The 18,707-nt window shown below is 30.4% G+C and overlaps 1 protein-coding gene across 1 annotated transcript; it reads left to right on the forward strand.

Annotated features, from left to right (window-relative positions):
- The first annotated feature begins 48 nt into the window (after window positions 1–48).
- On the forward strand, window positions 49–15,803 carry LOC126743859 (alanine--tRNA ligase, cytoplasmic). The gene is made up of 15 exons (XM_050451097.1): window positions 49–200; window positions 3,423–3,889; window positions 4,097–4,252; window positions 4,326–4,471; window positions 4,522–4,598; window positions 4,656–4,776; window positions 4,836–5,232; window positions 5,389–5,564; window positions 5,681–5,787; window positions 9,558–9,819; window positions 9,879–10,072; window positions 11,734–11,829; window positions 11,890–12,013; window positions 15,000–15,318; window positions 15,373–15,803. The coding sequence occupies exons 2-15, from the start codon at window positions 3,428–3,430 to the stop codon at window positions 15,634–15,636; spliced, it is 2,901 nt and encodes a 966-aa protein (XP_050307054.1). The 5' UTR covers window positions 49–200; window positions 3,423–3,427; the 3' UTR covers window positions 15,637–15,803.
- Window positions 15,804–18,707: the final 2,904 nt, after the last annotated feature.

The raw sequence follows: 18,707 nt of genomic DNA on the forward strand, positions 1-18,707 counted from the left end.
CACAACTAACATAAGAACGTCGATAAACTGGTCTAACTTTCATGAAGAATTGACCTTTTGACGTTGCTCAAAGCTCGAATTCGGCTCGACTTAACCTCAAAAATAAAATCGGTGCACCCTTTCTTTTTTTATTGTGTTTTGCTCTGGTATAGTTAATTTGGCATTTTCCACTTTTTTTCACATATTTTAATATATAAGTGGTAAGTTATATGTTAACCCTTTTTTAATTATGCAACATCTCATACTGTTATTTCAGTTTTTCTTATATTGTTGCACCTTTCTTGCAATATTGCATCATGCACCCATATAATTTACCATATGGGGCCCCAGTTTGCATAATTTTATATAATACTATTTTTGGGCTTAAATAAAACTTTTTAATATTTGCCACTCGAACACTAAGTCTGGCACTTTATACATACACAATATAATTATTTATACTATTAAACTATGCCATATTAAAATACATTTGTATTTTAATTTGTATTAAAAATATGTAAACTTTAATTATAAAGTGTTATAAATATTGTCAGTGTTTAATTAAAAAGTTAGAAAATTCCATCTTATTCACAGTTATCCAGGGGAAGAAGAAAGATATTTTTATGTATTGGAAAGAATCATTAGATTTTTAACAATATTTCAGTTTAATAATACTTAAATGCATTATATAATTTACTTGGAGGTTAACAGATTTTGTTCTGAGACTTCAAGTAAACTATTTAAGAGTTTTATCTATTGACCCCTGAAGTATCGTAAGATTTTAACAACAAATAATAATTAATTATCAAATAATATCATAAGATTTTTCTTCTTTTCAATAATTCAATTTACATGTACTTATTGATATTAGTAAATACTATTAAGTGTATTTATTTTTTTAAATAGTGACAATTTATATAAAATTATATTATTATAATATTTAGTTATTTATTACAATAAATTTTAAATAAATAAAAAACTTATAAAACCCTTAAATCAAATAGATTATAAAAAAATAAATATAGTTTTACAATATTTGACTGTAGTTCTACACCTAGATGTATAACATCTGTGTGTGTACAACATATATTATGTCCATTTAACTGTAGGACATTTATGAACTTATGTATGCACTCTCTAGCATAAGTACAAAACAAAAACAATATGTAATCACAATACACAAGTCAATCATAAAAAATTTTATATAAACTCAACAAACAACCTAAGGTACCCTAATCAATAAAAAATATTTACTTGTGCTAAAAACTACAGATATACTCAGTTAACAAATTAATAGATTATTCAACTAAATATGTAAAAAACCCAAAAATAGGCTTGCTGTTTTTTATATAAATATTTTTTTGCTTGAGAGAACTTTTATACCACTTATTATCGAACATCTGCAATTTTTTTTTTTATTTTTAAATTTCTTAATGGAAAATTTATTCATGAGGTTAATTCATTAATTCATTGGGTTCATGTATTGTAGAAAAATATTTTATTAAATTTTATAAGCTATTATACCTTGAATTAACTTCTGAACCCATACCTACCTACAGATTAAGATAGCTATTAATTTCTTTAAATTTACAAAAAAAGAAAATCCTAATATATTAGTGTAGATTCAATACCTAAGCTTTTTGAAACAAAAGATTGGTCTAGTGTTTTTTGTAAATAATAAAATAATAATAAATTATAAATAATGTTAAGGATATGTATTTGCATAACATTGAGAATATTTAGTGTAGTGTTATATGCTCCTTCCCATATAGATATACCATACTTCATAACAGATTTCACAAGAGAAATATACAGTAGTTTCAGAACATTAATAGGCACATAATTTCAAATCTAGTAGAATTTGTAGACTAGTTTATAGAGTTTAATAGTTGCGTTTTCTATATACTAATCTCATTTAATATCAATGGTAGCACCCAAACCTTTACAAATTGACTTTTAGGTATAGTTCTATATATCTTTGAATATTCTATCAATTCTTTCTGGAGAAGAGCCATATCATTAGCATATGATAAAAGTTTGCTTGATGTTTCTATATTTAGCAAATCATTAATATACAGTGAAAACAGAAGTCATACATTGAATTTTTTTTAACCCACTAGCTTATCTTCAATTTTCACACATAGTTGCTACTCTAAAAAATAGTTCTTTATTAAATCTATCTACTGTAAATAAACTTCATAAAAAGCGTTATTCATGGTAAATATCCTTGTAGATAAATGCTCTGTTTATCATTTTATCAGAGATCCACTTATATAACTATGGCTAAAAGTTAAGAAATGATTTTTTGAAAAAAAGTATCTTATATCAGAAATGTTGGCACTCCAAAAAAAAAGATAGTTCATCTCCACATTGACTAATTAATCAGTGATTGTAATAGAATCCTGGGTATTGTTAAGAAGTATCTGAAGTAATATTTTATTATGCTTGTTTTTAGTAAGCCATAATTTTCTTCAGTGATATGGAACTCTGGATATAAAATTAATATTGACAGTCTAGAGAAGATTAAAACTAATATTTTAAGATTTGTCTGCTTTAAAACTCATTTAATATTCTATTTATTAAATGATTTTATATATTATATTTATTTCATAATAAGTTTATACAAAACTATTAATTTCTCCCATACTCCATAAATACTTCAAAATTACAGTTAATGTACCTGCCTGCCAACTTATAAATCATAAACTTTTTTGTGTACCATACTGCAGGACACATTATTACCAAAATACTCCCTTAGTAAGCTACAGTAATGGTTACAGCTGATTTATATTATTTATATTATGATTTGTATTGCTTTGCAAAAATGATTACTATTTAAAAGAACACTTAGACTAAGTTCCTAGAGTGATATTTATCAGATTTATTTGCTATTATTATTATAGTAATTGTGTAGTTTATTATATAGTATATAATGAGTATTATCAGTGTTATATGTTTTCACAGTTTAAACATACATAAAAATTATATAATGAGGCTCCATCCAACAGGCAACGAATATATAGGTTACGATCTCATAAAGAACTTTGAAACTATTTGTATATTGTATCTAATTTGTAATCAAATTCCAGGATAATTAATTTAGTAAATAATTATCTTAAACTATTTTGTTTTCATATAGCATGCATTAAAGATAAAATTGTAAATATTACCAAAGTAATCAACAGAAAATGGATAATGTACAAAATTTCTCAGAATTATTTATTTGATTGAACCATATTATAATGTTGTCTTAAAGTTTTTCATAGATATATGCTAGGTAAATTTTGAAGGCATTTGTAATGCGTAATGTAACATCTTTTAAAACAAGCATGTATTTTTACCTGTTAAAATTTGATTGCAACATATACTACATTGTGAGCTAATTTGTGTTTCAGACAATTACATGATACACGATATAACATTTTTGAACCATTTTTTTCTAGACAAGATGAACACTAACATGTCAGCAAGAGAAGTCCGAAATGCCTACATAGACTTTTTCAAAGAAAAGAATCATACTTATTACCATTCCTCATCAGTAATACCTTTAGATGACCCCACATTATTGTTTGCAAATGCTGGTATGAACCAGTATAAGCCCATTTTCTTGGGCACTGCCGATCCTAATAGCGATTTAGCTAAACTAGTTAGAGCAGTAAACACGCAGAAATGTATCAGAGCCGGAGGCAAACACAATGACCTAGATGATGTTGGAAAAGATGTTTACCATCACACATTTTTTGAAATGATGGGTAATTGGTCATTTGGAGATTATTTTAAGAAAGAAATTTGTGCTTGGGCATGGGAATTTTTAACTGACAAGCTTAAATTGCCTGGTGAACGAATTTACGTCACTTATTTTGGAGGAGATGAGAAAGCAGGGCTGGAACCTGATAACGAGTGCAAAGAGGTAAATTTAGGATAAATCATAAAATTTAGCAGTCTTGATTAAAGGTTGTTTAAGGATTAGCTTATTTAAGAAAACTATTTTTAATTTATGACAATTTAAACATGCCAGTAATCTGGGTTTATAAACATTTACTTGTAAACACAAGAAACACATAAAAAATTTAAAAAAAAAAAACTAATCTTAAAATGTAAGTTTTACTATCCTTAGATCTGGCTTAACCTTGGTTTGCCTCCATCTCATGTTATTCCTGGATCAATGAAAGATAATTTCTGGGAAATGGGTGAAACTGGACCTTGTGGTCCCTGTTCTGAGTTACATTTTGACAGAATAGGAGGTAGAGATGTTCCAGAACTAGTTAATCAGGTAAGGTAAAACTTCATATTTCCTAAATCAATCATTTAAAATAATTTTATTTGGGGTATAATTTCATATTTAGGACGATCCAGATGTACTCGAAATATGGAACCTTGTGTTTATACAATATAATAGGGAACAAGACGGTACTTTAAAGGCATTGCCCAAAAAACACATTGATTGTGGTTTGGGATTAGAAAGATTGGTGTCAGTTATTCAAGATAAACGGTAAAACTTATTACAATTATTAAAACAGAAACTTTAATATTGAATTTTAGGTCCAACTATGACACTGATCTTTTCACCCCAATTTTTGAGGCTATCCAGAAAGGTACAGGCGCACCTGCATATCAAGGTAAAAAATATCATATACTAGAAATCACAGAGTTAAATATTTATTATTTCATTTTAGGAAGAGTGGGAGAAGCAGATACTGATGGCATTGACATGGCTTATAGGGTCTTGGCAGATCATGCCAGAACATTAACCATTGCTTTGGCTGATGGAGGAAATCCTGACAACACTGGCAGAGGGTAAAATTTAAATCCATGTAAAAATGTAACTTCTTTTAATTTATTGAAAATTCACTTAGGTATGTATTAAGGAGAATTCTTAGAAGAGCTGTGAGATATGCCACAGAAAAACTCAATGCGAAACCAGGAGTTTTCGCTACTCTTGTGAATACAGTAGTTGACATCCTTGGTGATACTTTCCCAGAAGTTAGAAAAGATCCCCAATATATAATCGATACGATTAATGAAGAAGAGACGCAGTTCTTAAAAACATTGAGCAGAGGACGGAATTTACTGAACAGGACTATTATAAAGTTGGGAGAGTCGAAAGAAGTGCCCGGGGACGTAGCTTGGAGGTTATATGATACCTATGGTTTCCCTGTTGATTTAACCTCACTGATGTCTGAAGAAAAAGGTCTTAAAGTTAACATGGAAGCTTATGAGGAGGCTAAAAAACAGGCACAACTAATTTCTCAGGTAAATGAGAAAGAATTATAATAGATCATGTTTTACATCAACACAATAGTAAAGTCTAGCAGCTTTTGTTGGACTGGATTTTTTCAAATTTCCAGTCAAAAAAATGCTGTAAACGTTATTTATTGTATTAAAATTGATAACAAAAAACATTTTTAGGGTAAAGGGGCTGGTGTAGCCGATACTATTAACTTGGACATTCATGCCATCACTGAACTACAAAATTTGGGCGTGCCGCCGACAGATGATTCCCCCAAATATAATTATGAAGCCAGTGAGAAACTTGATGATGTTTACAAGTTTGGCGCCTGTGAAGCCACTGTGATAGGATTGAGGCAAGTACACCGGATTTTTTCGTAACATTGCATCAATATAATCCTCCCAAGAAATCCCAATTGCTTTTACTTTTTCAGTCCAACAAGTTATAATTTTTTTGTTTTTTTCTTTGTAGGTATAACAAGCAGTTTGTAGATGAAGTGTCAAGTGGTCAAGAATGTGGTGTACTACTTGATAAAACTAACTTTTATGCAGAGCAAGGGGGACAAATTTATGATACAGGTAATGAGTTTGACATTTTCTTTATTAATATCTGATGTCATATGCTTGGCTTATTTTTAAACAGCTAGATAAGATTAAAATAATCAATTACTTAATTGTTACTTGCTTTTGTGAAATAGAGCACAAACATAAAGTCACTCTGGTTAGGAACGGATTTTGGAATGCTTCCAGTGGTGTAGATTTTAATATACTTTGCAAATACATTGTGGAATTGAAAACATGAAACATTATTGTGGTTACGTAATTTTAATATTAATTTTTGAATGCTTCTTCCTCTATTGGGGAACTTACTAACCTCATTTAACTCAATTTTGTTTCTAAAACAAAATTGAGTTTACTTTTTAGTTTCATTAAAAAAAGTTATTAGTTATGAAAAGTTCTGCATGCTCCAACCAAACATCAAATTTTATTAGTCGTATACAAGGTTTGTCAAGAAATCTTAATTCTAAGAAGTAAAGTATCTTTATTTTTGACAATGCCAACCATAATAAGTAGTTGTAATAATTTTAACGAGCATTATTAGCTCCTTCAACTCGTTAATGCCTCCATATAAATAGGAAGTTTCAAAATAGTAATGCTAAAGAACAATGGAGTGAGTTAAAAAAATTAAATATGCTAGGTTCCAAAACCAATCAAATGAAAAACCACACTTTGAAAAACCAAACGGACTTAATGCTTACTTTACTCAACTCTCTAAGTATGCTTCTATACCAAAACAAGAAACAATTCAGTTTTATCGTAATAATAAATTAATTTATGATCAATTTTCGTTTAACAATGTAACAGAAGACCAGGTTTCTAATATAATACTAAACATTAAATCAAAAGCTTTTGGAATGGATGATCTGAATATAACATTAATTTTACTTTGCTGTCCTTTTGTTATTCCATTCTTGACCCATATTATGAACTGCTGTTTGAGCAAATCATATTTTCCCAAGACTTGGAAGTTTGCAAATGTGTTTCCTTTACCCAAGGTAGCTAATCCGACTGAATTTAGCCATTTTCGATCCATTTCAATTTTGCCTCTGTTTTCAAAAGTATTGGAAAAAAATAATGGAATATCAAATAAAATTATTTTTTAACAGAAATAGAATTGAATTGAATTTTGAATCAATCAATCATCCATGCTTCTGAGAACATTAAAGACAAAAAAATATATAACAACAAAAAAGAAACAACAATTACTAGTATCCATAGTTCTGGGGCACAATGGACAGAGCTGCCTGTGTTTGCACCTTGTTAAAGTAAGCACTATGGAAAAATTAAGATGATTTAATAATTAATTAATTAATAAACAAACAAGCAGATGTGTACAGTAATAATAAATTAGTGAGGATATAAAATTAAAATATGACACTATTGAAGCAGGATATACCATTAAAGGTGCATTCGAAATTACCGAAAAACCATAGATCAATCTTAATTTTCATGTAATTTCATATAATAAAGTACTTGAAACAACATTTCTCAAGTCATAAAACTTAAACAATGAATCCTCTTATTTTCTTATTGATAAAATTAATGTGCTGTTGCCAAGTCATGCATTGATCAAAAAATATAACAAAAGACTTGGTATTATTTTTTCTTTCAATTAATTGACTGAGTGTACTTACTTAAGTTATCTCTTTTACAATCATATGTATGGGTTGACATGGCAGGTACCTAGAAGACCATCCAACAGTAAGAAAGTTATTCTTACTTGTATTAAGTGTCAAAAGATTAGAGTCAAGCCAATGTTTAATTTTTGCCATTGCCTCCTCACAACCGTCCAACGCTCCAGTCTAGATCCGATTCCTGACTAAAACTGCAGTATCATTAGCAAAGCAAATAATCTTTGAGTCACTGTTTGTTGTTAGATTTGTAATCGAGTTAACATTTATAAAAATTGGATCAAGTACTGTACCTTGAGGAACACCACACTCCACTTTCTGTGGTTGGCTAAATGTATAGTCAATTTTTATTATTTGCATACGATTCGTAAGATATGCCTCAAAAACTTTTAATAAAGTACCTCTAATACCCAAATCCACCAATACTGCCAATGGTTGGTACCCTTCGTTAAAACTTTCTGTTAGGAAATGAGTTACTTCAACAATGGCATCCTCACTGCTTAATACAAATTGATAGTTAGAAAGAAGTTTTTCTTTTTCCGGAAAAGAAGATAATCTTAACTTAATACAGGTCTCTAGAATACTATTAAGAGTATTTGTTAGTGCAATCACTCGATTTTTCTTTCTTTTCGTCTGATATCCTGATATATGGATATTATAGTCAATCTTTTAAAAACTGTTGGGTAAACACCAGAGCTGAAAACACTATTTACTAGATGCTTCAACGGTGTTATTAAGAAAGTGTGATTACATTTAACAATCTGAAGAAATACCAACCTCTCCCCCGATAGTGCAATTTTTAAGAAAACTAATTATTTTAATTGTCTGTAAGGGGGCAAAGAAACATGGAACTTTGACTTATTATTTTATGTTTTAATTTGATTTCTAAAACCTTGCCATTTGCTACCTATTGAGCTAAAGAATGTATGAATGTATAAGAGGCTCAGAAATTTCTTCACCATTTTCATTTATTAGTGATTTGATGTATTTTCTAGCTGAGAGTTGATTGGTAATATCTTTCACAATTTTCCCAAATTTTTTAGATTTTTTAAAGTGTTCAGAAAAACTATTTTTCTAATATTGTTTTGAGTCTTCCTTATTTTTATTAAGCACTTGAATACTATAGTCAGTAGATTTAATATTAGGTTCGATGCATTTGACAACATTCTGGGCTCTAATTTTGCTCATCTACTGTATTACAAATACCCATAATAACCCCATTAAGTTTCTTTATTTCTTCACCAAAGGACTCACTTACAGCTTATTGTTTCTCATACTGTTTAGCATAGAAATTTAAGCTATTTTTGAGGTCTCTAATTTCATTTGTGAGTTTGAAATCGCATCCATAATTTTGTCCTCACTGTCATAATTTTGTTGCGTATTCATTACATGAGAACTTGTGGCTGCGGGTTCTGTGTTGTCTCCTAATTTCCCGCTCTGTTTTTTTCTTAGCTCCCCCACAGATCCATTTCTATTCAATTTTTTAAAAACCTTAGCCTCAATATTATCAACACCAGCACAGGCAAAATGAATCCACTTTTTTGCAATTTTCACAATAAATGGAACCTTAAGATTTTGTTATCTTGTTTTCACACTTTCCACAGTGTGTTGTTGTTTTTGATAAATTAGAATTTGACCTTGTCGTTTAAGGCTTGGTAGTCAGGTCACCAAAGTGGGCACTAATATAGAATTTTTATATTTTATGGTTAATATAGTGTTTTTAAAATTAGTTTTAATGGGATAAAGTTTAGCGTATCAATTAATCCTCGAATCCATAAAGCTTATCTTATATTTTCATATATAGGCTGTTTGTGTAAAAAATAATGTTATAAAAAGTATTTTTCTCTTGAGAAAACTCAAAAAAGATTTACATAATATAAATGTAAATAGTCTTTTAAGCGCATATTGTGCATTTTTTCATTTGCACATTTCTTATTGAGTTATTCTGTGGTTCTGTGGGGTAAGTTAGTTTTTACTTCAAATCAGTGCTCTGAGAACAATTTTGAATGTTTATTTCAAGGAACACTGTACGCCATCACTTATAGAAATATCTTTAATATTTTAATTATTTTTGCATATACATACTTCTCTCATAAATAAATTATCTATGTATTTATAGTAAGTTAAAAAATATTTCTAGAGGTTTCTGAATTTCAGGTTTCTTGGTTAAATCAAACGATGAAAGTGTAGAATTCTCCGTTAAAAACGTGCAAGTCCGTGGCGGTTACATTATCCATATCGGCAACATCGAAGGCACCCTGAAAAAGGGCGACAAAGTAAACCTACTAATTGACGCTGAGAGGAGAAGGCTTATCATGAGCAACCATACAGGAACGCATATTTTGAATTTCGCTTTGAGAAAAGTTTTGGGTACAGAGGCGGATCAAAGAGGGTCTTTGGTCGCACCAGATAGGCTAAGGTACAAGAATTATTCGATACTTCGCTATGACCTTTTAAACGGTTTTTATTATTTTTCAGGTTTGATTTTACCAATAAGGGAGCAATGACAGCGGATCAAGTAAAAGCTACCGAGCAATCTTCGAAAGATCTTATTGCTAAAAACGATAAGGTTTATGCTAAAGAGGCTGATTTGGCAACAGCAAAAACTGTTAGGGGATTAAGAGCCGTGTTCGAGGAGACTTACCCGGATCCAGTTAGAATCGTTTCAGTTGGTAAGAATCTTATATGAAATAGACATTTAAATTAAGATTTCATTCCAGTTACAACATAAATTTTTGGTTTATTTACAATAGCACATAATTTTACTTTGCTATTTGTGAAGAACATAATTTTTTAATATTTTATTTATAAATATACAGGATACACATTTTAAGGGTTTCTCGAATCGCGAACAAGAAATACGCCCTCAGTTAAATTAGAGAAAAGTTTGCGCATATTTGTGGTCAATACGTTTACAGGCTATCTATTTTTCATTTGTATACAAGTGAAAAAATGCCTGAGTTTTATTTTATTAAGTAGAAAACTTAAAACTTCTTCATCTATAATTTTCACTACATTTTTAGTTTTAAATTTCATATTTTCCGCTGTATATCGGATCCAAAAGAAAATTTGACAGCTCTGTAAGCGAAACTTTGTTGACCACAAAAATGGCACAACCATATAAAAAGGGCGAAACCTTAAAGTTCTAAATACAAAAGTTGCTAGGTATATGAATTTAATAAAAAGACAGATTTAAAACTTGTCTAACAAAATATTCCTCAAGACTGTAACAACCCGTTTCAATTAACAATTTCTTTTGCTTTTTCCTAAATATTATTTATAAGATATTACAGCAATGAACATGCAAATTCCATTATTAAAAAGATTCCTATGGTTGATGGTTTAAATAATCAATCAAGACTTCTACTTTATAATAGTTTTATATTACTTTATATAAGATGCTTAATTCCCTGCTAGAGAAATCTTTCCCAATTCAACTAAATAAACTGCAAAGAACACAAAATAAAGCAATAAAAACCATTTTTTAAACTAAACTACTCCAGCTGACGATGTGTATAAAATAACAAAACTATGGGTCCGACTGAAAAAATATCAGGACCTTTGAAGAAATTAAGTTTATTTACGCTTTAGTCACAAAAAAACTAAAAACAAACCTAAGCTTAAATCAAGTTAAAAACTATCATTCGTAAAATGTAAAAAGTACTATTGATTTTCGAAATAAATACTTAAGAACATGATAAGGACAAACATCACCTTTATTTGGCAGGATTAAGAATTACAATAGTTTACCAAGCCAGTCGTGGAAGCAAGAAAAATAAAACAACCTTTGTCATAAATTTAAATTAACTATAAGTTATAGAAAACTGTTTAATTTTGGTTTGTAATTTAATTTTAATTTTATCCTATTAATTTAAATTCTGTAAAACCTAGGCTCTGGTACCAGTGATATTCACTGTTTTAGAGTCTGTGGAAAATGGAATTTTGGGTAGAAAGAGCATGTGGGTATAGGCATTATTATATTACGCAAATGTAAGTGAATTATTTCGTATGCATTAAACAAGCAGTTTTAACTATAAACTTGATGAGAGATTCAATATTTGCAACGTGATGAAATCAGGTTAATTCTCCTATAATTAAGCAGATATAAATATTTTATTGCACCGCTTTGGAAGAACAAACACGGAAGAAAGTAAGTAGGCTTATGAGTTTCCCAAAAACAAATCGCATATTGACATTTTGCTGAAAATTACAACCCTAAAAGATATTATCTAGAGAGGTATAAGATTTATCTAAAAAAAATTTTTTCTTACAACATTGTTGACTCACGACCACTGTATATTAAATTAGATTCATAAATAACCTTATCTTATAGGCATTCCAGTGGAAGATCTGGAAAAAGACCCCTTCAGCCCAGCAGGCGATGGAACTTCTATAGAATTCTGTGGTGGAACTCACGTCAAATATGCAGGTATAATATTACTGAACTTTTTATTTTTTAATTAGTTTCTAATCATTTTGATTATCATAGGTCACATTGGTGATTTTGTGATAAGCAGCGAAGAAGCCATTGCCAAAGGAATTAGGAGAATCGTGGCATTAACTGGGCCAGAGGCCACCAAAGCTTTGAAGAGAAACGAAGTGTTAGAAAACAGGTGAGGGATAAACCTAAATAAATAAGATTCCTAAATAATTTGTGCGATCTTAATTAAATAAATTAAAATATAAATACATTTTATTTAGTTAGTAATCATTTAAGATTAATATATAGTAAGTCAATGTTACTTTTGAAAAAAATTTGTCAATTGTCAAAGAATTGTATATCCAAAAGAGTATAAAATATTAACGTATAATCATAGATCAGTCCTTGCATGAGGAATGGGGATATATGCTGGAAGTATAAAAAACACGGAAATTAATTTATTAATTTCTACAACTAAGACAAATTGTAAACATTAAAAATTGTTTATTACTCTCTTCAATCCATCTTTAAATATTGGTTGTGTGGAAGTTCCTAACTAATCATTATTAATATGTAAATCATTATAATAACGTTTATTAAATATATACCAACCAATATAATAAATAAAAAATAAACGTTAAGAAATATCACTGAAGCACCCTATGTGTGATTTATTATCTTACATAATCGGGTATATGTCACAGCCGGGTTATAAAGTCGATTACAGAATTCTAGATATTGTGCAAATTAACATTTTATAAAACAGTTTGGATACAAAAGTATTTATTGGGTGCATTTAAGGTTAATTAAAACATTTACAACTTCTCTGCTTTTAAAAATATCCAGTTTTTACATTTACATTTATATATTATTATTATATATGTTATACAATCTCGAGTCATGTTTTACGGGTTATATGCCTTTTGTCTAGAGAGAAATTTCGGTTCATTTTTACCTGTTTCTTGTCTTTATTATATTTTTGTAAATGCAAGTTACATGACTTTGTACTTTACTTGTTCGGTAGTTAAAAATTCTCGAAGGTACACAAATTTTGAAATAAGTCCCTGTAACTTTTGACCTACTTCTTTGACAAGTACATAGGTTCCGTCTAAATAAATTATTAATTTTGATACCAAGGTATTTAAGAGATGTTGGTTCTGGTATTTCATTATTTTCAATCTACATAATTCCAAGCTTTGCAAAACATTTTCTGGATGATGAAAAAGACATGTAATTGGTTTTCTGTATATTAAAGGCTAATCTATTGCACTGAAACCAGGTTTTTTAGTAAAACATCCTTTTCAATTTAGGTCGTTATTATTTGCCAAGACCTTGCTCTACAGGGTAAAAAGGTGTCGTATGCAAAACAAGCATTCCTTTTGTATGTCGTTAACAAAAATGGTAAAAAGTAAAGGAGCTAACAAGTTCTCTGGGGCCCAATTTTTAACGGCGATAGAATAGAACGACAAATAGAGCATCCCTGGCGATCGATCCCTAACTCAGCTCTACTCCCTCGCGTCACATCGTAAAGTGTGTATTCTCGACAGAAAAGGAGAGAGCAAGTTTCAAGGGAAAGCGTAGCCGCGTTGCCAAATATTCCAACCAATTATGGAAGGGTATTTTTGACATTTAAGGTTGTGGGGGTGCTTGTTGTTTTTAGTAGTGGGGATAATTTTATGGGCTGCCAGTTTTTTTAGTTTGTTTAGTGTTTTCGTTTACGGGTGTTTATTTAGTTTGGTATTATTTCTTTTTCTTCAACTTAAGTATGGATAAAAGTGGGCAAAAAAGCAACCCAATTATGAATAAACAAAAAAAATTATGGTGAAGTTTTTATCTACACGCAAGGAAATGTTTACTGATACATTTACTCAAACCTATACTAAACAAAAGATGCAACAGCATTGAATGGAATTAACCAATATTCTCAATGCAATTACAGATGGTCCATGTAAGGAGTGAAAGCAGTGGAGAAAGATAATAACTTAAGACAAAAATGTCATATCAAATATATCAAAATAACAAATAATCAACAATGCTAGGTACTATAGTTAATATAAAAACTGAATTTGATTTGATTTTGGTAGATTAAGCCCAGTGCATCCATGAGTAGATAATAATGTAGAACTATAAGGGTTAACTATCTTTAGACTTAACTGTAATGTTCGGTTCATACAACGTTTGTTTAGTTGTAAGTTATAATCATAAGCTCACAACCATAAAAATGAAACATGCAGTGTGCCATATATGCCCATTTATACAACAAATCAGTCATAAGCATAATTCTCCAATATTCATTAGTATCTTTGCTCAACAATATCCGCACAAAGATTGCGTTTAAGTTCATCTTGGTAGCAAATTAAAAAAGCAGAAATACGATAAAAAAGAACTACTTCAAATAACCGCAATCAAAGACAAAATAAACAGTATACCTTCATAAACACCACCACCTCATAAAATAATAAAAACAAAACAAAATTTACCAAAATGACACATGAAATACAATGTGAAATTAGTGGGCTTGTGTTACCACGCGATACCTAAATCGTTCTCCGCAAAAAAACCAGTAGAGGAAATGTTGATCTCCAGGGAGCAACCTTTCTATCGATTTTCAGTAGAGCGAAGTTCAAGAATACGGATTTTGTATTTTTAATAGAGCCACGCCCCCTTTCTATTAGCCGTTCTACTCCCCGGTTTTCCAGAATTGGGGCCCTGGAGTCCGCCAAATCTAACATAATCTTAAACCAAAGCCTAATAATAAAAGGCTTCATTTAACAGCAAGTTTGGTATAAAAAACTTTTTAATATTTTTTTTTGATAAAAGAAACCAACCAAGAAACAATCACAGTGAAAATGAGGATAGCATAATTTTTCGTACCGATTTTATGAGTTTTGGCTCTTTATTTATAGTCAATTTTGGATTTAAATCTTAATTCTTTTTACAATTAAAAATAATAACAATATTTACAAGATACATTGTAAATAAACAGCGAAATAAGGGCCTATTTAAAGTGTGATTCAATAAAAAAAACTGACAAATGCAAACTAAAATACTATAAATTATTCAGGTTATCTACAGTCAATTCAACACATTTTTAATCATTAAAATGTTCTAGTCAATTGATTCAAATGCTCTTTGCAAGTAATGATTTTTTTTAAATGCAAAACTTGTTTTTTTGACAGACTAAACGAAATCAAATCCCTAATCGACTCTGATAAAGACGGAGCCAAATCTAAGGAACATGTGAAAAAAATCGTTGAATTAACAGACGAAGTATCCCAAGCAGTGATCCCTTACTGGAAGAAAGAGGAAATCAGAAACACCCTTAAAACCTTAAAAAAGACCTTGGACGACAAAGATAGAGCCGTAAAAGCTGCCATTGCCAACAAAGTCGTCGATGAGATAAAAGAGTTCGTTAAAGAGCATCAAAATTTACCCATACTGGTTAAAGAACTGAAGGCTTTTAGCAACACCAAGGCCTTAGATAGCGCGTTGAAACAAGTAAGTTGCTTACAGCTAAATTTAATACCTACCTAAGCATATATTTATATTTAGGTTAGATCGCTTTCACCTTCAACCGCTGCACTTTTCGTCTCGGTAGATTCGGACGCAAACAAGATTTTCTGCCTTTCTTCGGTACCAAAAGAAAGCATAGAAAAAGGCCTTAAAGCTAATGAGTGGGTACAGTCAGTAGCGCAGAAGATCGGAGGAAAAGGGGGTGGAAAACCCGATTCCGCCCAAGCCAGTGGCTCGAATTCTTTGCCGGTCGATGACGTGTTAGATTTGGCAAAGAAGTTTGCCGAAAGCAAGCTGAATTGATAAACGAAATTTATTTTTGTCTATTCTGCATTTAGTTAAGTAAATTATTACTCTTTATATTTAATATTTTGGCCATGTTATTACTGTTAGCTTTTGCAAAGGCACTTTTATACCTTTATTGTCAATACAATAGTTGTTTTGGCAGATAATAAATAAATAATACGAAATGAGTTTTAATTTTCAAAATGATGTATTATACAGGGTGTTTTATTAAGTGTGGCGAGCAAGTATATCTCAGCAATTTAGAGAGATTTATTCCCAAAGCATCTGGATTATTGTTGAAATGGTTTTTATTAATTTTATTTATTTTCGAGGGATATTAATGCTATTCACCTCAATGTATGTGATATAACCCCTAATTTTAATAGATTACTCGTATATTTGCAATCACTTGATTGCAAATATAAGCCTTTCCAAGCCTTTTCCACTATTTCAAAGAGAATATTTGTATTAGAGCATGTTAGGTGCCTGATTTTGGTGTCAATGTAATGCCATAAATTCTCTATAGGGTTTAGGTCTGGCGATTGAGATGGCAAGATCATTACATTTATTTTCTCATCGGATAGCCACCTCTTAACAAATTGAGAAGCATGTTTTGGATCGTTGTCATGCTGAAATATGGCTGTTACTGGCATGACTTTATCCATATATGGCACTAAATGTGTTTGCAGAATGTCTTTGTACATGAAACGATCCATTTTGCCCACTATTCTTACTATGGGTCCCATGCCACGAGCCGAGAAACATCCCCATACAAGAATATTTCCCCCTCCATGTTTAACTGTGGGGCAAATGTACTTTTTGTTTAATCTTTGTTCACTGGGGCGTCTGACGTACATCAGTCCTGAATAAATTATATTTAGATTCATCACTAAATACGACTTTCTTCCAATCAGCTACAGACCAGTGGACATGAGATTGGGCAAAGTGAAAACGAGCCTTGACGTTCTTCTTTGAGAGTAACGGTTTTTTGTCGGGGCGATGAGCAGGTAAGTTGGCATCAAGTAATCTTCTCCTTACGGTACTGGAACTGAGGTTTACTCCTCCACCCTCTTTTAATTTTGCCAAAATTTGGGAAGAAGACAAAAAAGGATTTTCTTTGGAAACTCGTAGCAGCTGCCTATCCATCCTCAAATTTATTTTTCTGGGTCTACCAGGAATGGGCGCCGGTGCAGCTGTTCCAGTAAGGCGAAATTTTTTGCAAACTCTGAATACGATTGACCTGTGAAGCACTCTGCCTAACACCATTTTCGTAATGCTCCACAATAATTTTTCTTACATCACCAGAGATGGTTTTTGAGCGACCCATTTTAAGTTAATTCTGAGATTCAAAAATAACAACTTTACAGCAGGTAAATCGATATTTAACTGATAAAATAAATGAATGTTGAAAAAACAAGAATGTTGCTATATTTATGCACATTGTCTAAATAAACAAACATGAAGTGCCTTACTCTGCATTGGCATTCTTATGATATCTCGGTATATTTATAAATAATACAGAGGCGTGTACTTAAAAGTAAAGAAATAATATGGAATAAATAAAGGAGCAAATAATATTTTTGAAAACATCGCTTGTTGCTATATTTATGCACAATACTGTATATAAAATAAATGATAAAAAAATTGTGTTATCATTGGGCTAAAAGTTCTGCTCTTGTGAGTGATATAAATTTAAATCTTTTGGATAAGAATTCTAAGATTATTAGTAAATACAGGGTGTTAAGTATGTACAATAAATTTGACTGGCGTTTTTTTAAGTCATTTTAAGGCGAAAAGTTCAAATAAACAAGTGTCCGCGACGGCTTCGTTTACGAGATACAGGGTATTTAACTTTAAAAAAATGGTTTTTCGTGAATATCTTACAAATCCTTTATCCAATTTTGCCTCTTTGGATAAATTAATCAGAAGTAAAGCTTTTTTGTATCTGCTTAGTTTTTGAGAAAAAAATTAAATATGCACTTCATTTTTTTAACAAGAAATAATCACTAATCCACGGATCAAATATAACTTATATATTTCATCCGTGACTAAAGTAAAACATGTAATCTGATGCAATTTAATTTAGTGCCTATAAAATTTATTGTTGCTGTTACATGATTTTTAATAAAAAAATTACAAAATTTCTAAAATAAACTTTTGACTGTTTCTGGTGTGGTCTAGAGATATGCAATTAAAAGCAGTTTTCCCGAAAACTAAGCAAGAATAGAAGAAAATTGAAAAGACAAAAAAGCTGTATTTTTAATTAATTTATCTAAAAAGAAAACAGACCTATAAAAGTGAGTGGCGTAGATTTTTCTAGTAAAAAATTGTTTAACTGCCGCTAAGGACGCTACTTGACTTCTAAACAGTAATTAAACTAGGACTAAATCACCACCTTATTTATAAATTAGACCGGCAAATTGGATAAAGGATATTTAAGATATTCAAGAAAAACAAACCCATTTTTTTATTTAAGCCTAACACCCTGTATCTCGTAAATAAAGTCGTTGCGAACACATGTTTATTTCAACTTTGAGTCTAATTAAGTTCAATTTGAGTCTCTTAATTTAAAATTACTTAAAGAATCGCCTTTCCAATTTGGACATATTTAATGAACACCCTGTATATTAGTACATTATGCGTTAATGGCTACAAAAATTAAAAATACAAATGCTCTCATATTATAAAGTAGCATTTTAGATCATTACCGCATTTTGTTAAATTTTGAATTAAATATAATTATTAAAAAAAACCGACCACATACCATAAAGTGCACTAAACAATTGACTATTAATGCAAAACTAAAATCTTTTTTAAGAAATGGAGACTGGGAAGATGTAGTAGGTTGTACCAACCCAAATGAGTTTGCCGACTTACTGCTAAACTGCAATTAAATGTACAACAAAGTAAAACATTAGGTCTAAAACCAAATGTTAAAACCCATGGATAACTACCGGTCTGGTAATTTCAATTACCAAAAGTTGCTTCCAATTAATCCACCCAGTAAATCACTAGCAAATAAATGTAAAGATTATAGAAATATATTGGCAAATATATTGTTTTCCGAACACTTTAAAAATCCTAAAAAA

This window comes from Anthonomus grandis, chromosome 13, assembly GCF_022605725.1.
Source record: "Anthonomus grandis grandis chromosome 13, icAntGran1.3, whole genome shotgun sequence".
In the NCBI taxonomy this organism is placed as follows: Eukaryota; Metazoa; Arthropoda; class Insecta; order Coleoptera; family Curculionidae; genus Anthonomus; species Anthonomus grandis.

What these genes read in the sequence shown, in the direction of transcription:
- LOC126743859 (XM_050451097.1), top strand. Translation starts at nt 3,428, where the DNA reads ATGAACACTAACATGTCAGCAAGAGAAGTCCGAAATGCCTACATAGAC. An exon ending in GGGACAAATTTATGATACAG is followed by an intron (nt 5,788 to 9,557) that starts GTAATGAGTTTG and finishes TCTGAATTTCAG; the next exon opens with GTTTCTTGGTTAAATCAAAC. An exon ending in AACGAAGTGTTAGAAAACAG is followed by an intron (nt 12,014 to 14,999) that starts GTGAGGGATAAA and finishes TTTTTTTGACAG; the next exon opens with ACTAAACGAAATCAAATCCC.